Source organism: Trachypithecus francoisi, unplaced genomic scaffold, assembly GCF_009764315.1.
Source record: "Trachypithecus francoisi isolate TF-2019V2 unplaced genomic scaffold, Tfra_2.0 Lachesis_group8, whole genome shotgun sequence".
NCBI lineage: Eukaryota > Metazoa > Chordata > Mammalia > Primates > Cercopithecidae > Trachypithecus > Trachypithecus francoisi.
The window spans coordinates 10,890,203-10,917,539 of NW_022681473.1; the positions used below are offsets into that span (position 1 = coordinate 10,890,203).

Genomic DNA, 27,337 nt, shown 5'->3' on the forward strand with positions numbered 1-27,337 from the left:
CACAAGGCTTAGCCCAGAGCAGGTGCTGGATAAATGTTTGCTGAGTGAATAAACTCCTGAAGACAAGCTAGGAGGAACTGTGAGGACGCATCAGAGGAGATCCTACCTTCCTCTGCAAGGAATCACTTGATGGAGCTGATGGCCCCTTTAGGTGGTTCAAGCAGAAAAGACAACGGGATTCCAGAAGGTGGGAGGAGGGGTCGCCTACACAATTGGAACATTTCACACAAAAGTCCAGATTTCAAGCTATTTTTAAAATATCTGAAGATCTGGCAACCGAAGCCTGCACATCCCCATGACAACACGGGCTGGTGCTGAGCGGCGCTGCCCCTTTCAGACTGGACATGCGCTCTGCAACTCCCCGCGGCCCCGCGCTCCCCTTCGCTGGCACTGGGCCCACCTCACTCGGCCACATCACCTGGCCCCCTGGGATGAGTCGGCCAACCCTGGCTTAAGACATCAGATGAACAGAAAGCCATGCTGGGACATGGGGACAGTGGCATGTGTCCCCTCCGCCTGCTGCTAAGGAACGTCAGCCTGGGGTCCCGCCCTCGAGTTCTTCGGCAGGTGTCCGGTGTGAGGGAGCTCCGGGAACCACATAATCCGTTCCCTGTGCTGAGTTCTTTGCCAGGTGGCGCCAGGGCTCCAAAATGCAGCGACACCCTCTTGAGGAAAGAGGTGTCGTTCCAGTGCACACCAGAAGGGGGCGACTCTCCCAGCCGTGCCTTCAGAGCTGCCCATGAGGGCCATTCCTAGCCTTGCCCTGGCAACTGGAGCACAGCCCTCGGAGCATCCTGTGTCCCTGCCCTGTGCCACCTGAGGTGGCAGCTGAGGCCCAGGCTGCCTGGCAACATGATGGGCTCGACCAGAATTGACTGGGCCAGGGCTGCCTCCAGGGGCCCAGGGACGCCCTCAAGAAAACCACGCACCTGGAAGCGCTTTCGGCCTGTGCCCCAAGGGCTGGAGAGCACTCCTCCTGTTCTGGTCTCTCTTCCTCCTATTCTGGGAGTGTCCGGACTTCCTGTGGCCTGTGCCCTCAGGGCTGACCCTGTCATTAAATACTGTGTGCTTGGCACTGTGCTCAGGCTTTATACACTTTTATTTAAAACCCCAACAATCCCATAGGTAGGTTTTATTCCCCATTTGGCAGTTACGAGTGAGGAAACTGAGGCTTAGGCGGGCATCACCTGGCCAAGTGCACGCAGCTAACAAGAGGTGGAGTCGAGATTCCCATTCAGGCCTGCGGAATCCCCATTCCCTGAACTGCCTCACTCCCGTAAAGGAAACTTTAGAATCAACCTGTGAAGGGAGAGAGAGATTGGGGTTTGAGGGCAGAGGGCTCTTCTAGTCACCTTCTCTCCCACTTTAGCCGGAGCATCCCCCGACACCCACAGACCCCGCTTTAGCCAGAAGACCTCTATTGTCTGCTTTATACATTGAGGTTATGAACCCAATATATTGTTTGAATAAAAGGTTTCTGGTGCTTTCTTTTAAAAAGCCACTTAACTAATGAAGAGAAACAAGAGGCACAGAGAAAGTGATCTGTCCAAGGTCATATAAAAAGTGCATCACACTATTCCTGATATCACTAATCCAATCACGTCCATTAGGGGTTGGGGGGCGCTGCCCGGATGCAGCTGCCCCTGGCTGGGCAGTTTAGATGTGTATACTCTGGCTTCACTCCAGCAGCCTCAGTGGGGAGTCGCCAGGCTCCTTTAAACAACATTCCACTAGGACAGGAACAGATGGATAACCCAAGCCAATTAGGAACCAGAAAATCTCCAAGAGGGCGAATGCCCAGAACAGGGGGAGCTCGGGGCAGCAGCCCAGCTCACTGCAAGCCGCACAGTCGAAAACCTTCCTAAAACAACCCCTTGGCTGCCTTGGAGCATAATTTAATCTTCCTTTGATGACTCCGGATCTCGCCCTGCCTCAGGCCCCTCTGAGAGCATCAATAACCGCTGGGCCCAGGTGGGAAGCCGAGGGGCAGGGCGGGACCCAGCTTGACCAGCTGACCCTGACCTGCGGTAGGAGGGAAGCTCAGTCTGGACCCTGTGGGCTGGATGTTGCCTTGGTGGAGAGGGGGGCCCGGGAGGAGAATGGAAAGCTCTCTCTAACCGTAAAGGGGAGCCCTAAGGGGGACCCTCCCTAGCCCCCAGAGCAGGTGGGAAGGGGCAGCTCCCAGGCGTTTCTGGAGGTAGGAACAGAGAGGTAAAAGGAAGCAGAAGTGATATTGAAGACCAGCCTAGGTGACTTTTTTTTTTTTTTTTGAGACATAATCTCCCTTTGTCACCCAGGCTGGAGTGCAGTGGTGCGATCTTGGCTCACTGCAACCTCTGCCTCCCCGGTTCCAGTGATTCTCCTGCCTCAGCTTCCCAAGTAGCTGGGAACTATAGGCGCATGCCACCACGCCCGGCTAATTTTTGTATTTTTAGTAGAGATGGGGTTTCTCCATATTGGCCAGGCTGGTCTCGAACTCCTGACCTTGTGACCCACCCACCTTGACCTCCCAGAGTGCTGGGATTACAGGCGTGAGCCACCACACCCAGCCTTCTAGGTGACTTTTTAAGGGAGAGGCAATATATTAATAGTACAGTGTCCCCATAGGCTTCATAGAAAATGTTGGTTCTAAGGGAGGGAATGGGCTTAGGGCCACCCTGCCCTGCCCTGTGCTTCCTGGCTGGGGGATGGTGAGGAGGTCACTTAAATCTCTCTTTGCCTCAGTTCCCTAATGATTAATGCTAGACTAGTCACAGGGCTGCCCTGAGGGTTCAACGAGCCTAATGGTGGTGGCTAGAAGTCGGGGTCTTAGACCGAAGTCCCTGCTGAGGAAAAGACCAGAAGAGCAGATAGGCTCTCAGGTGAGACTGGACATGTTGCTTTGTTTTGTTTTGTTTTCTTTGGCTTGTCTGTATTTCCCACATTTTATGCAAGAAACACACATTATTATATAATTAAACTAACATTCAGAGTGAAAATAAAACAGTAAGGACTGCACTTGGTCCCCAGGGGGAAGCGGCTGATCAGGAGAGAGGCCTGTCCATTGAGGGTGGGATGGAAGGGGACAGTTCACCTGTGTCAGAGACACAGACAGGGAGGTCCTGGCTGCTGCCCCAAGGGCCCAGGAGATGGCAGCCCTGCATCCTGGGGGATAGATGAAAGTGACATTTTCTGTCTGGGTATGCCCTAACACGTCCTGAGAGGCAAGTCCCCTTCCCCTACTCAGGAGGTGCCAGGCAGGGGAGGCAGCACGGAGGAGAATGCTGCCTGCTTACGGGCACCAGTGTGCTTCCCATTGGTTGTCCTCAGCTCCAAGTCCTCTGAACATCAGTTGAGAAGGACCTTGAACCCTCAGCGGTCAGGCCAGATTCCTTCCCAGACTCTCCCCTCGGTGAGCCTGCCTGGGCTGCTCGCACTGGGTGGATGGACAAAACGGAGGCACCTCTCAGGCTTCCCATTTGGGCCCATGGTGTCCATCCAGCAGCCCTGCTAGGCTCAGCCACGCTGCCCCACCCCCACTGGCCTTCGCTGAGGCAGCCCTTTGAGAAGTGCTGGGCTTGGTGGGTCCACAGCACTCTCCCTGCCAGTGATGTTAATCCGCAAAAGAAAGTCAAACATTAGCCCGGGAAACAGCTTATGCCTTATATAAGCCCCCCTGGGGGAGGCACAAACACAGCTTGTTAGAGCTGAGCTGCCCAACTACAGCAGCAGCCGGCCCCTAGGACAGAGCAGGGACCTCAACTACACTGATCACCAGCCCCATCGGACCCAGACCCAGCCACCAGGTGAGGAGGGACGGAGGGCCCCCAGCCCAGGCACCCAGGAATCCCCGGGAATCTCCCGCGGCCAGGCTCTCATTGCGACTGGCCAAGCCACTAGTGCCCTCTGAGACCCACTTCGGGCTCTTACAGATACCCCAGCATGGTAGGCCCAGCCCCAGGGAACTGCCAGAAGCCAGGAGGCTCTGGGCTTGGGGAGGCCTTTTCCACCAGGCAACCTGTACTCTGCTAACCCTGTGTATCTGCCTGGAGCAACTGGGGACATCTGCCACCCACCTCACAATCCGTCCTTTGTAGCCAACATCCAAGGCCGGGCCCCTGGGTCCCTGCTATGTGTCCTGCACTGCTCCGTGCATGCAGCATGTACGACCAGCCTAGCTGAGCACACACACGCTCGTACCCGCAGGTGCACACACACACACAGCACACACCCGAGTTCACACAGCTGTGTCCTTATGCTCCAGCCTAAATGAGCACATACCTATAGATACCTTTGTGTCCACACACCTGGACACACACTTACACCTTTGATCCCATAGCCCTCCATGCAGGTGGGCTCTTCCTCAGGCATCCGCACAAGAATCTGCGGCTCCACACGCCTGAGCTTCCACATCCTTACACAGTCACACATGCACCGCTCCACACACCTGTGCTCGCATAGCCACCTGGTTCACCCTCTCACATACGGTTCCATAGGCCCACGCACCACCAGGCACACGTATACCTCTCCCTGGCCTGTGCCCTGCCCACAGCTCTGGCTCATCTTGCCCCAGTGCCATGACCTTCTCGGAGATCTTGGACCGTGTGGGAAGCATGGGCCGTTTCCAGTTCCTGCATGTAGCCATATTGGGCCTCCCGATCCTCAACATGGCCAACCACAACCTGCTGCAGATCTTCACAGCCGCCACCCCTGTCCACCACTGCCGCCCGCCCCCTAATGCCTCCGCAGGGCCTTGGGTGATCCCCATGGGCCCAAATGGGAAGCCTGAGAGGTGCCTCCGTTTTGTACATCCATCCAATGCCAGCCTGCCCAATGACACCCAGAGGTCCACGGAGCCATGCCTGGATGGCTGGGTCTACAACAGCACCAAGGACTCCATTGTGACAGAGGTACGCCTAGGCAAACCCTCTCCCTCCACTTACCCACGTACCCCATACCCTGGCGGGCAGCAGACGAGGCTAGGGTCTGGTGTTCCCAGGAACTGAGGACAGGCCACTGGGCAGGCAAAGAGGAAGGACCTGAGTGCAGAAGCGCCAAGAGCCTTGGCTTCTTCCCACTCGGAGTCCACGCAGTGCTTCAACAAACTGCTACCGAGGGCCTGTTCTGTGACAGGCACAGAGCTCAGCTCTGGGAATACAGAAATGCACCATGCCTGCTCCCAGGGGGTCTACAGCCTGGTGGGGATAGCACCCCTTAAGGAAAATACCACATAAAGAAGTGTAAAATTGCAACTTCAAAGTGACTTTGCACTATGACCTACCCCTAGGGTAGATGTGAGAGTGAGGGCATGGGGAATGGGCATTGAAGGAATCCTCCCTACACAAAGGCCCCCGGAACTGAGATAGAAACATCAGCCAAGGGCCAAACAGGCAGTGAGGGAAAGAAGGAAAATTCCATCTTGTGCAAAGGCCTCAAGGTGGGAGGGCTGTGGAGGAGGGACCGCACAGGCTTGAAACGCTCCACAGCAGACCCAGAAAATGTCTCATCCCCACACACAGGCACTCGTGGGTTCACCTCTCCTCCCCGCAGCCCTTCACTGATTCATTGACTCTCTCACCTGTCACCTCAGGGAAATCCAGAGTTAAATCGGACTCTTCAGGGAACTGACAGGCCAGTCGGGAGCCTTCGCTAGGACGCAGATGAGAAATTGGGAATTGGCATGTATTGGACATCACTAACTGCCAGGCACATGGGGTGCTTTGTAGACACTGTCTTGCTTGATTCCAACGTGATGCTCCGTGGAAGGTGAACTCCATCTCCCCTTACAGAATTTTTAAAAATGAAAAACCTAAGACCCAGAGAAGGGAAATGATTGTCCAGTGCCACATGGCTGGTCAGTTTCAGAACTGGAATTTAGAGCTAAAGCCCATGAGAGGTCCAGGGAGACAAATGTTTATGGGAGTCCAAAAGAGGGAGAAACCGTTGGATTCAAGGGAGGCTTCATGGAGGAGGTGGCGTCTGAGCGGTGAGCAGAGACCAGTGTTTTCATCCTCCCTCGGGAACCATGAACCCCTCAAGGGCAGGATCCTGTTTTTCCTCATGAGAAGAGATGTGTTGCAAAGCCCTGGTGCCAAGCACTATATGTCTGTGGGCTCCTGGAGGCCCAGGAGATGTAATCTCTTTAAGAGAAGTATTATCTCCAGTTTGCAGATCAGGAAACTGAGGCTCAGCTTGATTCCATGACCTTCCTATGTTACACATGGCTAGCGCCTGGCAGAGGCAGGATTTGAATTTAAGGCTATGTTCAGAGTCTGTGTGATTGCTATTCATTTGTTTAACAAATATTTTGATATAAAGTGCTTACTATGTGCCAGGCATTGTTCGAAGAGCTTCACAGATATTAATACTTTTAACCTTCCTGACAACACTATGAGATAGTTTGTATTGTCATTCTCTCTCTCAGATGGGGAAACTGAAGCACAGAGAGGTTAAGTAGCTTGCTCAAGGTCACATAGCTAGTAAGTTGCAGATTCAGGACCAAACACACACACCTGCACTCCACACCACGACATTTGCTACTCTCATATCCCTAGATTACATCTCCTCCCTGTCATGTTTGCTACTTTTTCCCCCCAGCACCAAGCATAATGCCTGAAACCCATCAAGTATCCATTTACGGACACCCAATGCATAATACTAAGGACACAAAGTCAAAGAGCCGCTAGCCCTGCCTGCCCTCCAGGAGCACACCGCTAGTGAGACGCAGACCCACTCTCAAGGATCCTGGGCAGTTTGGTGGAATACACACGTTTCCCAAGGCAGGGATTTTCTGCCGCTTTGTTTACTACTCTATCTGCAGCAGCTAGAATAGTGCCTGGTACAGGGGAGGTGTTCTGTGGAACGAATGAATGAATATGTGCTTTGTACACTCAGAATGCTCTGAGGCCCAGGGGAGGGTTATCTAATCAGCCTGGAGTGAGGATCAAAGTCAGGCTGGAGTCAGTAATGCCCACACTGTTCATGGAGAGGTGGGAGTTAGTGAGCAGCGCACCCCAGGCAAAAGGAAGGGTGGCGGGGGAGAAGGGTTAAATGCAAAGGCACAGAGGCAAGAAGAAAGACCCAGCACAGTAGCTCATGCCTGTAATCCCAGCAGTTTGGGAGGTGAGAGTTAGTAAGCAGTGAACCCTAGGCAAAAAAAGAGTGGCGGGGAAGGAGGGTCAAATACAAAGGCACAGAAGCAAGAAGAAAGGCCGGGTGCAGTGGCTCACACCTGTAATCCCAGCTACTTTGGGAGGCCAAGGCAGGCAGATCACCTGAGGTCAGGAGTTTGAGACCAGCCTGGCCAATATAGTGAAACCCCGTCTCTACTAAAAACATAAAAATTAGCCAGGTGTGGTCGTGCCCATCTGTAGTCCCAGCTACTCAGGTGGCTGAGACAGGAGAATTGCTTGAACATAGGAGGCAGAGGTTGCAGTGAGCCAAGATCGCATCACTGCACTCCAGCTTGGGTACAGAGCAAGACAACCCCGTCTCAAAACGTCAAGATTGCAAGGGCCAGGGGAAGGCTGGAGGAGTGAGCAGTAGGATATGGGGGTCCCCAGACATGGAGCTGGAGAGGACAGCAAGAGGGCCCATCTTGGATGATACAGAGGTGAAAATGTAGCCTCTGTCATAAGGGCAATGGGGAGCCAGTGACTGTGGTGGTGTTAAGCAGGAGAGTGGCACCACAGGTCACCTTCGAAGGCTTGTCACTCTGACTGCCCCTTAGAGTAGTTTGTGGAGTCTTTTAGTCCAGCAGCGGGGAGACCCATTAGCAAGCTGCACAGGGATCCAGGACAGAGACGACAGATAAAGGGACAGTCAGAATAGACACCAGGAAGGTCAGGAAGTTGGAATCTCTGGGACCTGGTAACTGAATGCAACTGAATGATGTAGGAAGTGAGGGACAGGGAGGGAGTCCAAGATGCCTCAATAGCCATAAGTAAGTTTCCAAATGTACTTGCCATGCACCTGCGACCTGGGAAGACAAAGAGGAGTAAAACTACCCAGGTCCTCCAAAAACACAGAACCTAGCCAAAGAAACAAAAATCTCACAGGAAACAATTACATCACCCTCATCAATAACATTGACTGCAGGCTCACACTGTGCCACATGGTTCTAAGCACTTCGGCCACATAAATTCATTTCATCTTCACAATAACCCTCTAAGGTTAGCACCTTTATTATCCCATTTCACAGATAAGGACACTGAGGGACAGGTCACGGCCAAAGGCCTCACGTTTCATACAGGATGGAATGAGGAGTCAAAGTCAGGAGTCAGGCTCCAGAGCCTACGGTCCTCAGGAATGCACAACCCCCAACCCACAATCCATAAGGCTGACTGTGCACCCCGCTGCCCAGGGCATCACAGATTGTCCTTCCCTGCCTCTGGTAGCATCTCCAGGGCAGGGACCATGTCTCTCTCACCCATCTCTGTCATCACGGGACTAGATGCATGGCAAGCGCTCAATCAACACTGAATGAAGGACTTGCCCCTCAGAGCCTGGTGGGAGAGACAGACGGGAGGGATGCAGACCCTGCTCACTGCGGGGAAGTGGCTTCCTTTCCAGAAAACCCCTCGAGCAGCCTCTAGGAAGGCCAGACGGAGAGAGAGGTTGCAGGCCTTGAACCCAGTCAAGCATCAGTTCACGCTTGAGCCAGTTCCCAGTCACCATGTCAGCAGCTGAGACAGTGTGAACCGCCCATCCCAACAGGACACCAGAGGTCGCCAGGCCTCAGGGCACTGCACCCTTCTCTGGGTCAGGTCTGGCCCAGGCATTCATCAGGCGCTGGGTCCCTGGGACTGTCAGCTGTGAGAGCCCTTAGGGAAGCATCCCTGCCCAGCCATGAATGCATCAGTGGCTAAACCCAGCCAGCCACACTGGTACCGGCACAGCAAGGGCAGACCCTTTCATCTTTCTGTTTCTGGGTCAGCCATAACAAGTCCAGCTCCATGTGCTTGGGTCAGGTTCTGGCGCCCCTTGGCTAGAGACAGAGCAGTGGCTGGACCTTACCTAGAAGTAGGTCTCTGACACAGAGGCAGGGAACCGATACGTTGGCTCCAGGTGAAGAGGGTGGTAATGAGGAAGGCAGGGTATTTGGCGAAGAGCAAGGTCAGTCCAGGTGACACCCGTTAGTAGAAGCAAGGAGTCATCCCGCAAACAGTGTGGGATCGCGCAGCAGAGCTCACAACCTGCCTCTGCCAGTGATCAGGAATGTCATGATCCCTGGAAGTCTCAGATTCCTCATCCGTAAAAAGGGCTAAGAAAGCAAGTGTGAGGGTTAACGGGGATGACGCAAGCACGGTACTGAGCCCAGGGCCTGGCACACAGCATTCCATTTTCATGTTAGCTGCACTCCTTGCTGGTGCCATGCTTTTTTGCTGTTGTTGTTAATAGGGATGTCTGAGAGCTAGAGGGTTTGTTCCCATCAGAAGAGAAGGGGGATCCCCCAGTAAAAAAGGGTAGCCAGCTCTCGCCATTGTTTCTGGCTCACCCAAGCCCTGACTTTGCCTCCCTCCTCAGCCTGGCCCTCCTCTTCTGCTCAGATCCAGCTCCTTCCCTACAGTCAGCAACCTGGCAAGTGACCTCGCCACTCCAGCTTCAGTCCCCTCATCTGTAGAATGGGGATTTTAAGGATCCTCCCTCTTGGAGTGGGCAAGAGGGCTGGAGGACTGAGCTGGTGGAGTGCGCAAGCCCAGCACTGGGTCTGGACAGGAGTGGAGGCAGTCTCCCTCCCCCTTCTGATCCCCTAAGCTTTCCTGGCAGGGGTGACTACAAATTCCTTTCTCTTGGTGCAGCAGAGAAGGTCAAGATTTTTCAGAATGAGCTTTACTAGGACATTAAGAGGAAACAAAGGCCTTTAAGTCTGGAAAGCATGGGAACACGAATTCTGGACGCTGGGCTCCCTGGAGAGGCACGTACCCCATAGTCCACACCACTGAACCTCAGCTTGTGGGCCTCAGGGCCTCGGCCGGGCCATGGATGAGCAAGACTCATTTCTCTAAGGGCCCTGGGCTTCCTCTCTGGGCCTTGAGCCTCCCTGTCTTGTCTCCAGGGCTGCAAAAAGCCCGTCTCCCACCCTCTCCAGGGTGGAAGAGTGCTCCAAGGAGTCCCCAGGTCGGCTGCTGGAGAAGCAGAGAGGCTGCCCAGTGAGGCCTCTGGGGAGCAGACTTCTACCCGGGGAGGGTCCCCTGCCGAGTCTCTGGTCAGCCACCTCTGACCCTCCTTCATCCCAATCCCCAGTCCTCAGTTGCCCATCTCTCATCTCCAGCAGCACTTCCACTTCACACCCCCATTTGCCCACCCTCAGCCCTGCTGGGGGCTCGTCCTCCCCCATCTCTTTCCTCGCCTCCAATCTGACTCCTGGGAAAAGGCCTGAGAGCCCCCACCCAAACCACTTTTCAAGCCAGCCTGATCCCTATTGACAGCTCTGACCTAGAAAGCCCCTGATTATGTGCACAGGAGGAGCTGGGACCTTCCTATGAGCTCTCCAGAATCAGGAACTCACCAGTAAGCACCCACTATATGCAGGGCCCTGGGCTGGCGTTTGCATCCCTTCTCTCGTGACCCTGCAAATCAGGCACTATTGTCCCCATTTTAGAGGGATACACTGGGCTCAGTACACTGGGCTCAGATCCAGATGGTGGCCTTCCCAGCCACGCTGGTGGGTCAAGCTTTTATAGAAGAAGGGGGGTGTTGAGAGGTCCTGACTACAGAATCCATGCCCTTTCTACTGCATTACCTGTCCTTGTGAGCGCAGGCCTTACAATGACTTAATGACATTAATAGTGACAAGAATAATAAGACAGCTATTGTGAATTGAGTGCCTATTGTTTTCCAGGTATAAGTGCTGGATGCTTTTCATTCCTATGTCATTCACAAGCCTGAGAAGCAGGTACTAGGTACCTGTGGGTACTGATGAAGAGGCTGAGCCACACAGAGGTTAAGTAATTGGCCCCAGAACACATAGCTCCTCAGTGGCAGAGCTGGAAACTGATGTCTTTTTGACTGTCCCCAAGATACCTGGCTCATCCTCTCTGGTCCTTGTGCCTCAGCACAGGTTCCTTCAGGGATCCAGGAACGCACATGGGCAGCAGCAATTCTCCCCTAAGCTACATCTGACCTAGCTCCAAAAGGCCCCGGAACTAAGGCAGGCTATTTCCTTGTTCCTGCTGTAGGTGGTAGGGACCACGTATGTGGTTCCAGGCAGAGCCAGCTCCCCACACACACGGCAGGGCCCCATCCCGCTGATCATGCTCCTGTTCACAAACGGCTCGTCCTGACTCTTTACAGCCCACTTTCTGCCTCATGCTCTGCAGGGCCACCTGGCCTCGCTTCTTGCTGCTCACTCTTTGGATACGATGTCAGAGCAGCTCATCTGGCTCTGACCTTGACTGCCTCCTGGACCACAATCCTATGCTGGGCTATGCTGTCTTACAGTGGCTCAGAGTGACAGCTCCCGTGTATGGTGCCTTCCCTTCAGCAGCCCAGGCCTCAGAACATGGCACGCAGGGAGGCATCGAGGAGCTGTGCTCAGGGCCAAGGGCAGCATCTTGGGTCCAGCAGACCTGAGTTTGAGTCTCTTTCTTGAAATGAATTAAGCTGTGCTTGAGCAAGCCACTTACCCTCTGAGCCTCAGGTTCTTTGTCTATAAAAAGAGATAATAGTACCTACTTTATGAGGTTACTATGGCGTTAATTGCAAAGCTTTCTCCTGAGCATAGTGCTTTTCTCTTTCTTCCCCACCACCTTCCTGATGCATCAGCCCACACAGGAAGGCATGGCAGTGAGTTTCCTACCCTTCCCTTCCAGAACCCAGCTCCCTCGGGGCTCGGCTACATTCCAAGAAAGGAAAAAGATGGTCAAGAACACTGAGCTAGGCCAGGCGCAGTGTGGCTCATGCCTGTAATCCCAGCATTTGGGGAGGCTGAGGTGGGTAGATGACCTGAGGTCAGGAGTTTGAGACCAGCCTGGTCCAACATGGTGAAACCTCATCTCTACTAAAAATACAAAAACTAGCCAGGCATGGTAGCGGGTGCCTGTAGTTCCAGCTACTCAGGAGGCTGAGACAGGAGAATTGCATGAACCTGGGAGGCAGAGGTTGCAGTGAGCTGAGATCGCGCCACTGCACTCCAGCCTGGGTGACAGAGTGAGCTTCCATCTTAAAAAAAAAAAAAAAAAAAAACACTGAACTAGAATATTGAGTGAGGACATTACGTGGAATTGCCAAGTTGATGAGACGGATCAGCCACGGTCATGTCAAGGACTAGACAGAAGCACCAGGAAGTTGAGTAACTAGCTCTGTTCAACCAGCAAGTTACCTTTCTTCCCTCTCTGGGCTTCCTCAATGAAACAAGGATAATTAAATCCAAGGATCCAAGTAGCAGAGCCTATGCATGGAGACACAGTCCAGGGAAACACAAGTCACACTCAACACTTGGAGTAATAATCAAGACATCTGCTATAGGTTTTCTTAACAGAGCCTCCTTAGGGGCTTTGTACAGAAAGCATGCCAAAATTCTCCCAGCCCTGTTCACTCATTAATTATTTGTTGAGGAAACATTAACATATACTACGTAGCAACTACTCTGCTAGCCATTAGATATAAAAACTCAAGGCCAGGCGCGGTGGCTCACACTGGTAGTCCCAGCACTTTGGGAGGCCTAGGCAGGTGGATCACGAGGTCAGGAGGTCGAAACCATGCTAGCTAACACGGTGAAATCTCATCTCTACTAAAAAGAAAAATACAAAAACTTAGCCAGGCATGGTGGTGCATGCCTGTAATCCCAGCTACTCAGAAGGCTGATGCAGGAGAATCGCTTGAACCTGGGAGGCAGAGGTTGCAGCGAGCTGAGATTGCACCACTGTACTCCAGCCTGGGTGATAGAGCGAGACTCTGTCTCAAAAAAAAAAAAAAAAAAAAAAACTCAAATGAGACATTCTCTATCCTCAGCAAGATTACAGAATACAGGAGAGCAAACAAGTGAATTAGCAGCTAGAATGCCATGTAATAGGAACCTTACTGGAGGTAAGAACAAGAAAGGGAAATGAGGAACACCTTACCTACCCTGGGCGGCTAGACACTCTTCTCCTCCATTTATCGATCTGACAAACACTTACTGACCACCTGTTTGTACCAGACAACCATAAAAGAAGTTCCTGGCTCTCCAAAAAGATGATATTGACATGAGTTTCAAAAGACTGCCAACATTACTAGAATAAGGAGATCATAACCAACACCAAAGCAAAGAGGAATGCAATAGCATGGAGGTTCTGCAGTATAACCTGATTAAATCCAAGGACTCCACATGGCTCAGACTATCATGGAGACACAGTCAAGGGAAACACAAGTCACACTCTTGATACCTTGAGTAATAATCAAGACATCTGCCATAAGTTTTCTTAACAGGGCCTTCTTAGGGTCTTTGCACAGAAAGCATGCCAAAATTCTCCCTAAATACCTTCCTCTCTCCCAGAAATTCCAGGATGCCTTTAAAATTCTCTCCCATTTTGCTCTACATCTGGTTCCCTATTGCCATGCTTGTCTAGTCCCAATCCTCTTCCAATCACCCCTTATAAAGCCAGCAGGTCCTTCAAACATTCAGGAGTCATGCCGTATATTAGTTTCCTAGGGCTGCTATAACAAAGCACAACAAATTGGGTGGCTCAGAACAACAGAGATTTTATTGTCTCAGATCTGGGGGCTAGAAGTCCAAACTCAAGGTGTCGGTGTGTCCTCTCCAAAAGCTCTAAGGAAGAATCCTTCCTTGCCTCTGCCAGCTTCTGGTGGTTGCTGGCAACCCTTGGCATTCTCCAGCTTGTAGATGTATCACTCCAATCTCTGCCCCTCTGCATCATAACATCCCCATGTGTCTCTCTCTTTTCTTATAAGAACATGAGTCATGGTGAATTAAGAACCCGCTCTACTTCAGTATAATCTCATCATATTTGACTTAGCTAATTACATCTACAACAACTCTATTCAGAAATGAGGTCATATTCTGATCCATGAATTGTTAAAACTTACATGTATTTTTTGGAGGGACACAAGTCGGCCCATAACAGTTGCAGATCTCAGATCTGAGTTTCAGTCTCTGTCTTGAACCATGCCATGCTTGGGTAAGTCACTTACCCTGTGAGATCAGGTTCTTTGCCTATAAAAAGAAATAACATGAGTACCTACTTTATAAGGTTATTATGGCATTATCTGCAAAGCTTTCTCCTGATCTTCAGGGAAGATCTGTGTTGGTCTTCAGGGAAAATAGATTTGTGTTGATCTTTAGGGAAGCCATGGCCACATTTTTCTCATCAGTTCTGATGTGCTTCATTAACCATGAAATCTCTGGAGCAATTTAGAGTGCAATTGAAGTTCAATTTTTAAAAATATTTAACCACAAAGCACTCCTCCTTCCAAGCTTCAAAACTTCATTGAAGGATGATAATCCTCCAGTAGACAATTTTTCCATAGAAGGTTTTCCAATCTGACTGTGAAAAAAAATACTTCTCTCCTGCTCACTGGCATGTGGTTATATCCTCAGCACATACAGCCTAGACACTATCCATCTTGACATGCGCTCATTCTGGTGAAATGAGGCAGTTCTCCACATAGCATTTGGAGTGTGGGCCCTATGACCGACCTCTCATGTAGACATTGGCAGATCTCTAACTTCTAAGGTTTTCAGTCCCTCTGTTCTATCTGTGGAATGTTCACACATTCAATTCCACAAGTATTTATTGAGTGCCTACTATGTGTTGGGTGCTGTTCTTTTTTTTTTTTTTTTTTTTTTTTTTTTGAGACGGAGTCTCGCTCTGTCGCCCAGGCTGGAGTGCAGTGGCCGGATCTCAGCTCACTACAAGCTCCGCCTCCCGGGTTTATGCCATTCTCCTGCCTCAGCCTCCCGAGTAGCTGGGACTACAAGCGCCCGCCACCTCGCCCGGCTAGTTTTTTGTATTTTTTAGTAGAGACGGGGTTTCACCGTGTTAGCCAGGATGGTCTCGATCTCCTGACCTCGTGATCCGCCCGTCTCGGCCTCCCAAAGTGCTGGGATTACAGGCTTGAGCCACCGCGCCCGGCCGGGTGCTGTTCTTGACAATGAAAGTACAGTAGTAAACAAAACAGACTAAAAGCCTTATCTTCACCAGGCTGATATTCTTGGGAGAGGAACATGCAATAAACAAAAAAGAGGGAAAATTTTGCAGCATTCTGACGGTATAAGTACTGTGGAGAAAATTAAGTAGTGTAGAGAGGTATAGGCTACTGGGGGTTATAATTGTAAATAGGGAGGTCTCACTGAGAAGATAATATTTGAGCAAAGATCTGAAGGAGGTGCAAGCCAAGTAGCTATCTGGGAGAACATTCTAGAAAAAGAGAACAATATACATCAAGACTCTGAAGTAGAAGCATGCTTGAAATGTTTATGGAGCAGTAAGGTAAACAATTCAACAAGAGTGGAGTACGTGAGGGAGAGGGCAGTAGCAGGTGAGAGCAGAGAGGTGACAGGGATAAAGATGTTAGCTGATTTTCCAGGGCCTCCTAAGCCATTGTAAGGATTCAGGCATGTTCTAAACAGGACTCAAAGTTTACTCCAGGAATGATATTTTCTATAAATTGCTCAATTTTCTGGTAGAAACCAGCTCATGACAGTTATTCTAAAGCCTACATGATCATGAGCATCATGGTAGAAACCAAGACCCAGGACAGCAGCCTGAAACTATTCCAAGCAGGTCTGACAATTGACCTTCTCATGATCCAAACAGATGATTGATTTCTTAAGGCACTAATTATCATGGAGGTTGGGATAAAAATCTAATTTCCATTTGCAACTTCTTATGGGATGATTCAGGATAGGCTAGGTTATTATAACAACAATAATTCATGGTTTGAAGAATATTGAAGTGTTTCTCTGTCTCACGTAACAGTTCCAAGGTGAGTAGCATTTTAGGCCAGTGGGTGGTTCTGCTCCACAGGGTCATTCAGGGACCCAGACTGACAGCAATTCTCCAGAGTTGTTCTAGTTGTCACCATTCCCACCAACAGGAGGGGAGAAAGCGTGCAAGTCCAGACTAGGGAATCCCTCTTAAGCAGATGACGTGGAAGTAACATCTCTTCTACTCACATTCCATTGTCAAGAACTACATGGCCCCACCCAGTACGAGGTCATCATCGAAATGTGCTATTTACTATGGAAGAAGGGGTGAATGAATTTAGGTGAACGGTAGGTCTGTCCTTTAGATTTTCCTAAAGGGACTGTACACAGCATGCCACAAAGTACCAGAGGTCTCTCTAGATGGCCACTTACATATTCCACCTCACACCCCCTTGCTTCTTCCTTTACCTTTTTCCCTCCCCCATCTCCTCCCAACACACACACCATGCAGGCCCCCTTCCCAACTAAAAGGGACCACCGGGCTTGCTGGCCATGCTGGGCCACTCTGAGACAGCTGCAGGACCTGGAGACTCCATCCACCATCATCCTCCCTCACTTCCAGCTGAGGAAAGTGGGAAAGAGCTCCCTGGAATGTGTGGTTCTTCGCCTTTTGGAATGTTTTGCTTCCAAAACATTCTTGTGAGGCATTTCTATTGAATTAAATTCTCCACTTCATTGCACAAGTAATTCAGATGGCTGGAGCAAAGGGTGCATGTTGGGGATTAGCAGATTAGACCAGACAGGTAGGCAGAGGCCAGAGCATGGAGGGCCTCATAAACCTGTGTTAATGGGGCATTATCTTTACCCAAAGGGCAAGGAGAAGCCAGTGAGCACTTTAGGCAAGACAGGCACCTGATTTGAGTGATGTTTTAGCCCTTCAGGTTATCAGTGAAAGAATGACTAGGAAGGGATGAGGCCAAAGGCCAGTAGACCTGTCAAGAGGTTGCTGCGGCAGCCTCATCTGGGCCTCAGTTTCTTTATCTGTAAAATAGGGTGATATTAGCACCTACATAATAAGGTTATTGTGAAGATTAAAGTTAAAACATGGAAAGAGTTTAGAACAGTGCCCAGTACCTAGAATGCCCTCAATAAATATCGGCTGTTATTATTAATCTAAGTGCAAGATGATGAGGCCTACACTAAGGCAGTAGTCGTGGAAATAGAAGAATCCACATTCAAGAAATACAAAAAAGCTAGAATCTTGAAGATCAAGTGATTGTGGAGTAGGAGAGGGAGGAAGAAACCAAGAGGGTTATCGGCATGATCTCACTTATATATGGCATCTAAAAAAAAAAGTCCAGTTCACAGAAGTAGAGAGTAGAATGATAGTTACCAGAAGCTCGGGGGGGAAGGGGCTGGAGCAAAGGAATGGGGAGTTACTGATCAAAGGGTACGAAGTTTCAGCTAGATGGGTGGAGTACGTTTTGAGATCTGTTGCACAGCATGACAGCTACAGTCAAGAATAATGATGTATTGTTTATTTCACAATAACTAAAAGGGTGACTTTCAAATGTATCACCACAAAAAATGTCAAGTAAATGAAGTGATGTTAATTAGCTTGATTTCATCACTTCACATTGCATACACATATCAAAACATCACATTGTTTTCATACATGTAAAATAATTATGATTTGTCAATTAAAAATAATATAATTTTTTTAAATAAAAATAAAAAAGAGGCTGGACGTGACGTGGTGACTCACATCTGTGATCCTGTGGGCCGGGCGCGGTGGCTCAAGCCTGTAATTCCAGCACTTTGGGAGGCCGAGACCGGCGGATCACGAGGTCAGGAGATCGAGACCATCCTGGCCAACACGGTGAAACCCCGTCTCTACTAAAAAAAATACAAAAACTAGCCGGGCGAGGTGGCGGGTGCCTGTAGTCCCAGCTCCTCGGGAGGCTGAGGCAGGAGAATGGCGTAAAGCCGGGAGGCGGAGCTTGCAGTGAGCTGAGATCCAGCCACTGCACTCCAGTCCGGGTGACAGAGCGAGACTCCGCCTCAAAAAAAAAAAAAACATCTGTGATCCCAGCACTTTGGGAGGCCGAGGCAGGCAGATCACTTGACGCCAGGAGTTAGAGACTAGCCTGGGCAACATAGTGAGCTCTTGTCCATATAAAATATCCAAAATTAGCCAGGTGTGGTCATGCACACCTGTAGTCCCAGCTACTTAGGAGGATGGCTTTAGCCCAGGAGACTGAGGCTTCGGTGAGCCATGATCATGCCACTGTACTCAGCCTGGGCAACAGAGTGAGGCCCTGTCTCAAAAAAAAAATTAACGTAATTAATTAATTAAAAAGAGAATGTTACCAGTCCCTGAGATTGGGACTTTAATAAGAAGTGGGGTGATAAGTCCCATTGAATGTGGGATGTGCCTGTGACTTTATCCAGGTGGAGTTCTCAACTGGGACCACTGAATCTGCTCCTCTGGGGGTCAGAAGAGAGGTTGGGCTGCAGGTGGAGATTTGGAATCTTCAGCATAAAATAGGAATTGAAGCCATAGGAACAGATGGCATCGCCTGGGGAAAGTGGAGCGAGAGAAGGATTCAGGAAGAGCCCTGGGAAACTTCAAGGGCTAGGCAGAGAGAAAGGAGCCATGAAGGAGAGGAGCGCAGAACAGCAGGAAGCCCGACGGAGGGTGAGATCAGCAGCATCCACATCTTCCAGAGGGCAAGCCAGGCCAGGATTCGGGACGTTGCGTTGTATACTGTGACCTTGATAGGCACAGATTCAGTAGACGGGTTAGGGGCAGAATTGAGACATGAAAAGGAGATGAGGATGGAGTGATACCAAGTGCAGCTCCTCGTTCAAAGGAGTTGGCTTTGAAAGGAAGAGAGAAATGAAGTGAATGGGAAAGGAAAGAGGTGTTAAGATGGAGAGATTTGGACACACCTAAATACTGATGAGGAGGAGCAGAGAAAGAGAGACTGGATCTGCAGGAGGAAGAAAGGTGGCAAGGATAGAGGCACGTTCCTGTAGAGGAGAGAAGGCAAGGTCAAGGGGGTAGGCAGAGGGACTGGCCTGGGCCATGTGAGCGGCAGGGAGAAGGCAAACAGGGATGCAGGCAACTTGGAGGGGAGGAAGAAGTTGAGGTCAGACCTCGATGTGGCAGCTGAGTAGACTTTGAGACCCATACGAGAGGCCACACATGCCTGAGGGATTCAGGTCAGGGGCCAGAGTGCCACAGACAAACCAAGGAGCTCTGAGCCAGGCTGAAAAAGGAAATGGTCCTTGGGAGGTAGGGGCTGAGTCAGGACGCTGGGAGAGGAAGCCCACATGTATGAGGGCACAGGCTGAGCACGGCTGAGCAGGCTGTCTACACTGAGTCAGGCTAGCCCTACCTTTCTCTCGTGCAGTGGAACTTGGTGTGCAACTCCAACAAACTGAAGGAGATGGCCCAGTCTATCTTCATGGCAGGCATACTGATTGGAGGGCTCGTGCTTGGAGACCTGTCTGACAGGTGAGACATGGGGGCACAGCCCATGGAGGCATGACCCATGGAGACCCCTCCTTACTCTGCTCCACCCATGCACCCCCAAAGAGGCAAAGAGCTGGGGGAGGGTGGGATGGCTCTTGCTGTGTGGCCTTGGGCAAACCTCAATACCTTTCTGGACCATAGCCTTCTCTCCACCCCAAGGCCCTTACAACTGGAATCTTCCAGCCTTCCTTGTTTTTTTTTTTTTTTTCTTAAGACAGAGTCTCACTCTTGTTGCCCCAGCTGGAGTGCAATGGCATGATCTCGGCTCATTGCAACCTCTGCCTCCCGGATTCAAGTGATTCTCCTGCCTCAGCCTCCCAAGTAGCTGGGATTACAGGCGTGTGCCACCACGCCTGGCTAATTTTTGTATTTTTAGTAGAGAAGAGGTTTCACCACGTTGGTCAGGCTGGTCTCGAACTCCTGACCTCAAGTGATCCTCCCATCTTGGCCTCCCAAAGTGCCCAGATTATAGGCATGAGCCACCGTGTCTGGCCTCCAGCCTTCCTTTCTTCCAGGGGTAAAAACCTCCAGGTTTTGGGACACAGCGTAGTGGCTGTGGAGCAGTGGAGGCAGAGAAGATGGACTGCTTAGAGATGGGTGGTCCTTTGACCCCTGCTCAGTCAGCTAAGCTGAGGCGGATGTAGAGGAGATCACTCATTAACTCAAACCTCTAATTGCAAACTTGTCAAAAATAGCAATTACCAAGAAAGCTCTGTCCGGGGAGGGAACTTCATGTGTCCCACAGGAAAAGGTTGGGGGTCGGGTCCAGCCCTTTGCCCCACAGCCTGCAGAGTCACTCCTCTTGGCAGGCACACTGTGGCTAACTCGGCCCCTCCTCTCCTTTGAGCCACAGGTTTGGCCGCAGGCCCATCCTGACCTGCAGCTACCTGCTGCTGGCAGCCAGCGGCTCCGGTGCAGCCTTCAGCCCCACCTTCCCCGTCTACATGATCTTCCGCTTCCTGTGTGGCTGTGGCATCTCAGGCATTACCCTGAGCACCGTCATCTTGAGTGAGCTGCAGTGGGGCAGGGAGCTGGGCTTTGGGGAGCACCGTCCAGAAGCCAAAAGAGAATGGGGTCTGGGTCTGGCTCAACCACAGGCTCCCTGTGACCTTCGTCAAGGTGCCACCCCCTCTCAGGACCTCAGAGGCCTCACTTAAACTTAACAGTGACAACAAGCGCAGTAGTAGCAGCTATCAGTCTTGAGGACTCACCCTGGGCCTGATACTCTGCTGGGTACACAATCTCCTTCAATAACACCTGCAAGTCAGCGACACCGTTATCCCCATTTTACAGATCAGGAAACTGAGGCAGAACAAGGAAAGTCACTTGCCACTGGAGAAGCAGTAGTTAAGAGCATGAGTTTGGAAACAGATACACCTAGGTTTGAGTCCTACCCCCTTGAGCCTCAGCTGCGGCATCTGTAAAATGGGGATGATGAACTTAGGGTTAGCATCAGAACAGCAGGAAGCCCCAGTGGAGGGCGATATCAATAGCATCCATGGGGAGGATATCAGTAGCCGTGGGGATGCAGAAGCTGGTGCCCCTTCACAGGGAGGTGCCTGGGACCTAGCAGAATGCTAATCTGGTCCTTGGACTCCTCCCACAGATGTGGAATGGGTGCCTACCCGGATGCGGGCCATCATGTCGACAGCACTCGGGTACTGCTACACCGTTGGCCAGTTCATTCTGCCGGGCCTGGCCTACGCCATCCCCCAGTGGCGTTGGCTGCAGTTAACTGTGTCCATTCCCTTCTTCATCTTCTTCCTATCATCCTGGTATGTGGCCCTCTCCTCTTCATCTGTTTCCTTAGGCGCCCCAGGGCCAAAAAGGGGAGCCCATACCTGCCCAGGCTGGCCAACTCTGTGTCCCCAGGCACCCTGTCCCAGAGTCAGGGACGGGCACTCCAGGAAAGAGGAATTACATAAACAAATGCATGCTGCAGGAGAGAGCAGGGATGGGGGCATGTGGGGAAGCAGGGCCTGCCTGCAACTGAAGAAGAGGGTAAGTGGAGGTGGACGGGATGGGGACCGGTTGGGAGTGCACAGAAAGCTGGGGGAGGCTGGACTTCATGTGGAGGGAGGTAGAAAGCCACAGAAAGAGTCTGTGGTGCTACAGGCCTGACCAAGTTTCCATCTGTGACATAATAGCCCAGAAGGACAGACCCAACTGAGTGGGGATAACAGACCGATGGGAGGGGACGGTGCAGGGAGGGGGATTCTGGGAGACTAATCTGGGATATACCTTGAAGGAAAAATCTGGAGAATTTGGGACTGCTAGAGTTGAAGTACAAAGGAAAGTTCAAAGAGGAGCCTGAGCCTGGGAACCGGGGAAAATGGAGGTGCCTGGGTCAGAGACCCAGAGTGGGCCGAAAGCTCATTACCAACATGTTGAACCTGAGGCCACACTGAAAGACAGGAAATGGGTCTTCAGAAAGTAGTCAGAGCTGGCCGGGCGCAGTGGCTCATGCCTGTAATCCTAGCACTTTGGGAGGCCGAGGCAGGGGGATCACTTGAGGTCAGGAGTTTGAGACCAGCCTGGCCAACATGGTGAAACCCCATCTCCACTAAAAATACAAACGTTACCCAGGCACAGTGGCGCATGCCTGTTATCCCAGCTACTCGGGAGGCTGAGGCGGGAGAATCGCTTGAACCTAAGAGGTGAAGGTTGCAGGGAGCCAAGGTCACGCCACTGCACTCCAGCCTGGGCAACAAAAGCGAAACTTCGTCTCAAATCACACACACACAAAAAAAGTAGAGCCAAAGAGCAGAAAATTCCACAGGAGCTCAGGAAAAGAAGTGAAGTTTTGGAGTGACCTTTTATTGAGTATCTGCTACGTGCAAGGCCCGTTTTGGCATCAAACTACATCGTCTGTGATTCTCATGGCTTCTCTGAGTGAGGGAGACATTATTGTCCCCATTTTACAGATGAGGAAACTGAGGCTCAGAGATGTGAAGCAATTCCTCAGAGTTACATGAAAAGATGCAAAGCTGGGATGAAACATCAGCTCGGAAATGAGAATAGCAGCTCCCAGAGGGGATGGGCTGAGAGCACTCAGAGTCAGGAGGCGAAATAAGGGTGGGCGATTAGCAGAGTACAGTTGAGAGCTTGGGCCAAGTCACTGTGTGACTTGGGGCAAGTCTCATGCACTCTGAGCTTCCAGAATTTTCTAGGTAGCCGGGCGCAGTGGCTCACGGCTGTAACCCCAGCACTTTGGAAGGCTGAGGCGAGCGGATCACGGGGTCAGGAGTTTCAGACCAGCCTGGCCAACATGGTGAAACCCCGTCTCTACTAAAAACACGAAAAATTAGCCGGGCGTGGTGACACGTGCCTGTAATTCCAGCTACTCAGAGGCTGAGGCAGGAGAATCGCTTGAACCCGGGAGGTGGAGGTTGCAGTGAGCAGAGATCACGCCATTGCACTCCAGCCCAGGTGATAGTGCGAGACTGACTCCGTTTCAAAAAAGAAAAAGAAAAAGAAAATGATTTTTCTAGGTAAAATGAAGATAATGTTGCCTGTCACCCAGAGTTTCATGGGTCTGGTACACAGGGAGGCTCACTAATTATAAGCCATTCCTGCCATAATTATCGGGAAGAGGAGGAGAGTCCAGGCCTTGCCATGGTTTTGGGAGGAAGTCACTGCTAATCTTGGTAACAGCAGGCTCAGAAGACCGTCCGGGCAGCAGGAGGGATAGTGATGGGCCCAGGAAGCTGCCACCATCAGCTGGGGCAGTGGCCTGAGGCCAGGCGACCAATGTCCACTCCCTAAGGGCCTCACTGGATCCAGGTCACCCACAGGGGCTACAGCTAAAGCTGACCCCGCCTTGGACCAGACTTCTCCAAACACCACTCCTTTCTCCCCACATCTCAGCCTCTTCCTTTCCTCTTATCCTAGTGACCCTCAGGGACTGCTCAGAATGAGCCAACCTCAAAAGCATAGCCTGGGGGCAAGGGAGAGTGGGGGTGACTGCCCATTTATCAATCCCAAGACCCCATGTGGTGCTCACCCACTCCCCACAACTCCCCCAGCAGAGTTAGTCCTTTGCAGGGAGAATCTGAAGGTTCCAAAGCCTAGTCCCTAACCTCACCTTAGCCTCCATCCCCCTCTCAAGCTGCCCTGTGGCTGCGGCCCTGCCCTCTCTTCTCCAGAGAGGCTGGGAATGCAGCCCAAGGAGGGCTGGGGAGGTGGATGTGCAGGACCCTCCAGCAGTCCAGCCTTGAACATGCCGTCCCCTCCCCAGGCCCCACCTGCCTTGGCCTAGAGCCTGAGGCTCCTAGTTAAGGAAGACACCCAACAATAACAAGTGGCCCAGGTCGGGGGTGGAGGAAAGGCTCTTCTGGAAGGGGAAGAAGAGAACACTGGAATTTGTGCTGGCTGCAGGCAGCCCAGGTGCAGAGTTTGGCCAAGTTTAAATTCCATGAAACCTGCAGTGAGATAGCTCAGGTTTCTGGTCTTCCTACCCCTTGGCCCTGGCTGTTGATGTTCTTCCAACCTCTCAAAAGGGGCTCTGGAGTGGGAGGAGCCACTGTGACTGGTCTCTGGCCCCCAGGTGGACACCAGAGTCCATACGCTGGTTGGTCCTGACTGGAAAGTCCTCGAAGGCCCTGAAGATACTCCGGCGGGTGGCCGCCTTCAATGGCAAGAAGGAAGAGGGAGAAAGGCTCACCTTGGAGGTAGGGGCTGAGAAGGACTATAGTCTGGGAGCAGAACCCCTGTGCCCCACTCTGGGGCTGGCCCCTCCCCTTGCCTCTGTTTCCCTGGCTCACACCTGATTACCACATCTGATTCCCTGAGTTCCTCTAGAGGCACCAGGCCTGCATCTCCCTCTCTACTTCCTGTCCACCAGCTGGTCATTAATGGCACCCCTCCCCCTCCTCTGCCCCAAGGAGCTCAAACTCAACCTGCAGAAGGAGATCTCCTTGGCCAAGGCCAAGTACACCGCAGCTGACCTGTTCCGGAACCCCATGCTGCGCCGCATGACCTTCTGTCTTTCCCTGGCCTGGTAACCCACCTCCTCCCTGCCCACACCCTGCCGAGGCAGGGGTAATAGACAAGGCCTCCAGCAGGCTCACCTAAGGGCAAGGCCTACGGCATCTGAAAGAGAAGTCAGGGGATCCCCTCTCCTGGGCCACCACAGCCCAGCCCCAACCCCAGAAATCTGCTGCATTCCTGCCCCACACTCAGGTCCAGCCATCAGGGTCTGCTTCCCTCTGGGGTCACAATGCCCCACTCCTCACCCCCAGGACAAATGCTCCAGACACCTTCCCCAGCTCACATCCCTGCTGTTCAGTGTCCCCATGCTCTCCCTCTCTGTCACTGCCCCGCTCTGGGTCAGCTCTGTCCTCTGGAACCCCACAGAGCAAGGCTAGACCAATGGGTTTCAGACTGGAAGACAAAAATTATATTTCTCTCAAGTTTTCTCCTCTGTCTGACTTTCTCCAGCTCCCTGAAAGCCCTTTCTGTGACCTGGCTTCTGCTTCCCATCCTGGCCATTTCTTTGTGAATAGGATTCAATTTGTCCAGGAATCCTTCAAAGGGATCCCACAGTTCAGAGAGAGGAAGGAAAACATGTGACCCAGGCATACAGCTCTATGCACACCTCCCCAGTCTGGATGTTAAACTGCTACCCAACCAGGAGAGATCATTTACCGCCTCCTTTGGTCTCCGAGATTCCCTTCAGTCCCGATCTTCTCTAGAGTCAGTTATCAGCACCTTTGCCACCACACCCTGTACCATGCCCACGTCAGACATGACCAATCAATCACAGCACTTTCTCCCTGAGCCCAGACACAATCTCAGAGACCTCAAAAGGACACTCAAATAGCCCCCATCATCAGACGCAGTTGGCACAAGAAGTGAAGCTATTCATCATCCTGGTGACCCAATGACCAGCATGGGGAGTGGCCTCTGCCTGGCTGCAGGTGCTAACCAATCCTTCTCTGCCTCTCAGGTTTGCTACCGGTTTTGCCTACTATAGTTTGGCTATGGGTGTGGAAGAATTTGGAGTCAACCTCTACATCCTCCAGATCATCTTTGGTGGGGTCGATATCCCAGCCAAGTTCATCACCATCCTCTCCTTAAGCTATCTGGGCCGGCATACCACTCAGGCCGCTGCCCTACTCCTGGCAGGAGGGGCCATCTTGGCTCTCACCTTTGTGCCCTTGGGTGAGAGACTGGGGCTACCCCAGAACCCTCTGGAAGAGGCTGCCAGGTTGGGCACCAGGGACTTCACTGCTAGCTCTGCTGCTAAGTCACTGTGTTACCTTGAGTAACACAGTGAGCAGGTCACTGCATTCTCTGGCGCTCGGGGTCTCTCATCTAGAAAATAATTCAATTGGGCTAGATGACATCAAAGCTTCTTTCCAGATCTGACTTGGACTGGGCAAAGTACGGTGGTATCTGGATAGTGTGAAAATTTTTGAAGTATTGGGAGTGTCCTGAGTGATATCACTGTAGAGGATAAGCTGAGATGGTAAAATGACAGAGCTCATGCTCAAGAAAGACCCCACAACCTACTCCATCATGACCTTGGAAAAGCTATGCTTATTTTATATGGGTGTTAGTTGGTCGATACACCTATATCCTTCCAAAAGAACTTGAGGTATTTTAAGACAAGAACAAGAACATATACAACAAAATATAAATGGAAATAGAGGATCAGAGGCAGGGGAAAACACAAATATAGCAGGACACAAGCATGCAAAGCATTAGGAATAGCGGAAAGACTATTACTCAGCTTTAAGTTTGGATCTGAGCTTCCTGGAAGCCAAAGCAAAAAGGGAGACAAGATCAGCTAAGGAGTGAGAACTCGTGGGTGCTCCTGAACCCCGAGGCCCACCACATTTTCTTCCCTCTGCAGACTTGCAGACCGTGAGGACAGTATTGGCTGTGTTTGGGAAGGGATGCCTATCCAGCTCCTTCAGCTGCCTCTTCCTCTACACAAGTGAATTATATCCCACAGTCATCAGGTAGGTGCTGGACCTGGGGCCAGGCCCAGCCAGAGGACACAAGTCAGGTGGGACTGTGGCATTTTCCTGTCCTCTGCCCAGGGGAGCCATCCTTTATGAACCCCACACACAGGCTGCCAATCCCTACTCTGAACCCTCGCAGGCAAACAGGTATGGGCGTAAGTAACCTGTGGACCCGTGTGGGAAGCATGTTGTCCCCGCTGGTGAAAATCACGGGTGAGGTACAGCCCTTCATCCCCAATATCATCTACGGGATCACCGCCCTCCTTGGGGGCAGTGCTGCCCTCTTCCTGCCTGAGACCCTGAATCAGCCCTTGCCAGAGACTATCGAAGACCTGGAAAACTGGTCAGTCACTGCCTCTGGCCCCATCAGTGCTCCTCCCTGGGGAAGCAGGTCTGGGCCCAGGGCTTTTCCTGAGCTCTCTGTCCCTAGGTCCCTGCGGGCAAAGAAGCCAAAGCAGGAGCCAGAGGTGGAAAAGGCCTCCCAGAGGATCCCTCTGCAGCCTTATGGACCAGACCTGGGCTCCAGCTGAGGACAACGGAACCCCCTTTCCCTGCCCTCCAGAGACTGATCCTAGCCAGGCACCTTAGGGGTACAGGGAGGCCCCAGATAGGTCCACCCTCCTAGGATGAAGCCTTCTGAGAGCTTGGTGAAGGTGTCTCCATCACCACCACCAGAGCCTCCTGCCCAGCCCTGGCCAGTTCAAAGGTTCAGCCATAGACCTTTCCATACCCATCCCTGCCCTTGTTCTCCCTGCAACCCAGGCCCTGCCATTCTTCTGTCCAGCCCTTCCCCACTGGCCACCTTCCTCCACTGTCCTGGTTCTCTTCCCCTGAGGTCCCCTGATGTCCCCTGGCTCAGTCCTAACAAGACTGAGTCTTAACAAGATAAGAAGTCCTCCCCTTCTTGACTCCCACACTTTTCTTTGATGGGAGATTTCAATAAACAGCAATAAGAACTCAAGCCATGATGTTCAGGAGTGGGGG

General features: G+C 51.7%; 1 protein-coding gene across 2 annotated transcripts; it reads left to right on the plus strand.

Annotated features, from left to right (window-relative positions):
• The first annotated feature begins 3,661 nt into the window (after nt 1-3,661).
• SLC22A8 (solute carrier family 22 member 8) lies at nt 3,662-27,312 on the plus strand. Of its 2 annotated transcripts, none has more exons than XM_033205576.1 (11): nt 3,662-3,785; nt 4,532-4,889; nt 19,264-19,367; nt 20,239-20,393; nt 20,992-21,160; nt 23,932-24,055; nt 24,269-24,384; nt 25,333-25,547; nt 26,242-26,350; nt 26,493-26,696; nt 26,784-27,312. In XM_033205576.1, exons 2-11 carry the CDS (start codon nt 4,557-4,559, stop codon nt 26,881-26,883), a joined length of 1,629 nt encoding a protein of 542 aa, XP_033061467.1. In that variant the 5' UTR covers nt 3,662-3,785; nt 4,532-4,556; the 3' UTR covers nt 26,884-27,312. The 2 variants fall into 2 exon arrangements, with proteins under 2 accessions (XP_033061467.1, XP_033061466.1); XM_033205575.1 differs by having other exon boundaries at nt 3,669-3,785; nt 4,553-4,889.
• Nucleotides 27,313-27,337: the final 25 nt, after the last annotated feature.

Excerpts from the sequence above, each read along its gene's own strand:
- SLC22A8 (XM_033205576.1), top strand. The coding sequence starts at position 4,557 with ATGACCTTCTCGGAGATCTTGGACCGTGTGGGAAGCATGGGCCGTTTC. Across the intron at positions 19,368-20,238 it reads CTTGGAGACCTGTCTGACAG|GTTTGGCCGCAGGCCCATCC; the intron begins GTGAGACATGGG and ends TTTGAGCCACAG. Across the intron at positions 25,548-26,241 it reads TCTCACCTTTGTGCCCTTGG|ACTTGCAGACCGTGAGGACA; the intron begins GTGAGAGACTGG and ends TTCCCTCTGCAG.